This window comes from Mus pahari, chromosome 14, assembly GCF_900095145.1.
Source record: "Mus pahari chromosome 14, PAHARI_EIJ_v1.1, whole genome shotgun sequence".
Lineage (NCBI taxonomy): Eukaryota > Metazoa > Chordata > Mammalia > Rodentia > Muridae > Mus > Mus pahari.
In genome coordinates this window covers 67042997-67045060 of record NC_034603.1, presented here as the reverse complement: position 1 = coordinate 67045060, position 2064 = coordinate 67042997, and the positions used below count along the sequence as shown (strand labels likewise).

Sequence of the window (2064 nt, the reverse complement as noted above, 5' to 3'; positions counted from 1 at the left end):
GAATTTCATAAATTCATTGTTTTTAATAGCTGAGTAGTACTCCATTGTGTAAATGTACCACATTTTCTGTATCCATTCCTCTGTTGAGGGACATCTGGATTCTTTCCACTTTCTGGCTATTATAAATAAAGCTGCTATGAATATAGTGGAGCATGTGTCCTCATTACAAGTTGGGACTTCTTCTGGGTATATGCCCAGGAGAGGTATTGCTGGATCTTCTGGTAGTACTATATCCAATTTTCTGAGGAACCACCAAACTGATTTCCAGAGTGGTTGTACCAACTTACAATCCCACCAGCAAAAATGACATCTTAAAGTAACCCAAAAGTTCAATTACTGATATATACTAGGAAACAAAAATCAGGAATGCAAGATAATGAAATATGAGCTTATGCAAGAAGCTACATTATAGAATCTACATAAAATGATTCCAGAAATATAAAAATAGATGAGTGCATATAGTCTAAAATAATTCTGTCATATTTACATGTGCGCTATATAATATCAATAGTTATTTTCAGATGATATCTTTATGCTTTTTTACATTTTCAATTTTTAATAAATATGTAGTATTTTGTATAAAAATAATAACTATTTGCAAAGTTCATCCATATTTCTCATCAAACCACTTTAGTGTAGTGTTAAACTGCAAGTACCTCAATGCTCATAGACAGTAACTAAACTACAGTTCATCTCTTCAAAATGTAAACAGTTCATCAAGCTGATAGAGAAAGGGCAAAGAGACTAAAAGGTGGTTAGCAAAAGCAGGGAGAGCAGCCCTCTGCAGACTACTGTCATGCCTCTGTGGTCCCCTAGTCTGGTGGTGACACTGTAATTGTAGAAGCCTTTTGTGGTACATCATAAAGCTTGTGTCCTAGTGACAAACAGCAAGTGTAATCAGTGAAGATTTGGCAATGAATTCAAATAAAAGGTAATTAGCAGAATAGGGACTCTTTAAAGGCATCTAAATGGCAGGCCAATTAAAAGATAATGGGAACACAAGAACCAGGAAAGAAGCCCATTGGTAGGGTCAACGCCCACTGGGGAGGGTATATAAGAACCCCACAGCAAGAGGAGACATTTGAACCTCAGAAACTTCATCTTTGAAGGGACCAAAGCCAACCAGACTCCAGCACCATGGCTTGCTGTGTCGCCCGCTGCTGCAGTGTCCCCACTGGCCCTGCCACCACCATCTGCTCCTCAGACAAGTCCTGCCGCTGTGGAGTCTGCCTGCCCAGCACCTGCCCACACACCATTTGGCAGCTGGAGCCCACCTGCTGTGACAACTGCCCCCCACCCTGCCACATCCCTCAGCCCTGTGTGCCCACCTGCTTCCTGCTCAACTCCTGCCACCCAACCCCAGACCTGCTGACCGTCAACCTCACCACCTATGTGCAGCCAGGCTGTGAGGAGCCCTGTGTCCCACAGTGCTGCTAACCTGTGGCTCCCTTGCTTGGCACCAGTCTTCAGAAGAGTCAGCCCAGAAGCTCTGTGCTTACGTGGCAGAACCTGCAATTAGCTTACTCTGATTTAGAAGTTGGAGTTGAGTGACATTGTCATGACAACAACCTCTCCCGCCTCAACCAAAAGAAACCAGAGTCTTTGGTAATGCAGCATTTACCACGTGCAGTTCAGACTGTTGATGCTTCAAGATGTCTGAAGACGTTGACTCCTTCATCTTAATGTGTGCCTTTCTTCGGGTGTTTGGGGTTTCTGTTTTCAGTCTTGGGGGGTATCTTTCTGCGAATCAAGGAATTTTCTCATGATCTTCCTAATAAATTTTGTGTCTATGGCATAGCACAAATGTCTATAATTTTTGTTTATTTCTATGACTTTGTTAAATGTGTTTCTTAACTACTGATGTTGTTTTAAGAAAATCTCAGAGTCATGAAAATAATGGCAGCAAAGCAAGACTTACTGGTTTTGTTGCTCTCGCTATTCTAGGGAAACCTCATCATCTGGTTTCATAGTTGGGGTTTCTATTGCTGTGGTAAAACACCATGACCGAAAGCAACTTGGGGAGGAAAGAACTTATTTGGCTTACACGTCCTATCATAGTCCATG

At 41.9% G+C, this 2064-nt stretch overlaps 1 protein-coding gene across 1 annotated transcript; it reads left to right on the top strand.

Moving 5' to 3' along the window:
* Nucleotides 1-1087: 1087 nt before the first annotated feature.
* LOC110332561 (keratin-associated protein 3-2-like) lies at nucleotides 1088-1805 on the top strand. The gene has a single exon (XM_021213832.1). It carries the CDS (start codon nucleotides 1138-1140, stop codon nucleotides 1435-1437), a length of 300 nt encoding a protein of 99 aa, XP_021069491.1. The 5' UTR covers nucleotides 1088-1137; the 3' UTR covers nucleotides 1438-1805.
* Nucleotides 1806-2064: the final 259 nt, after the last annotated feature.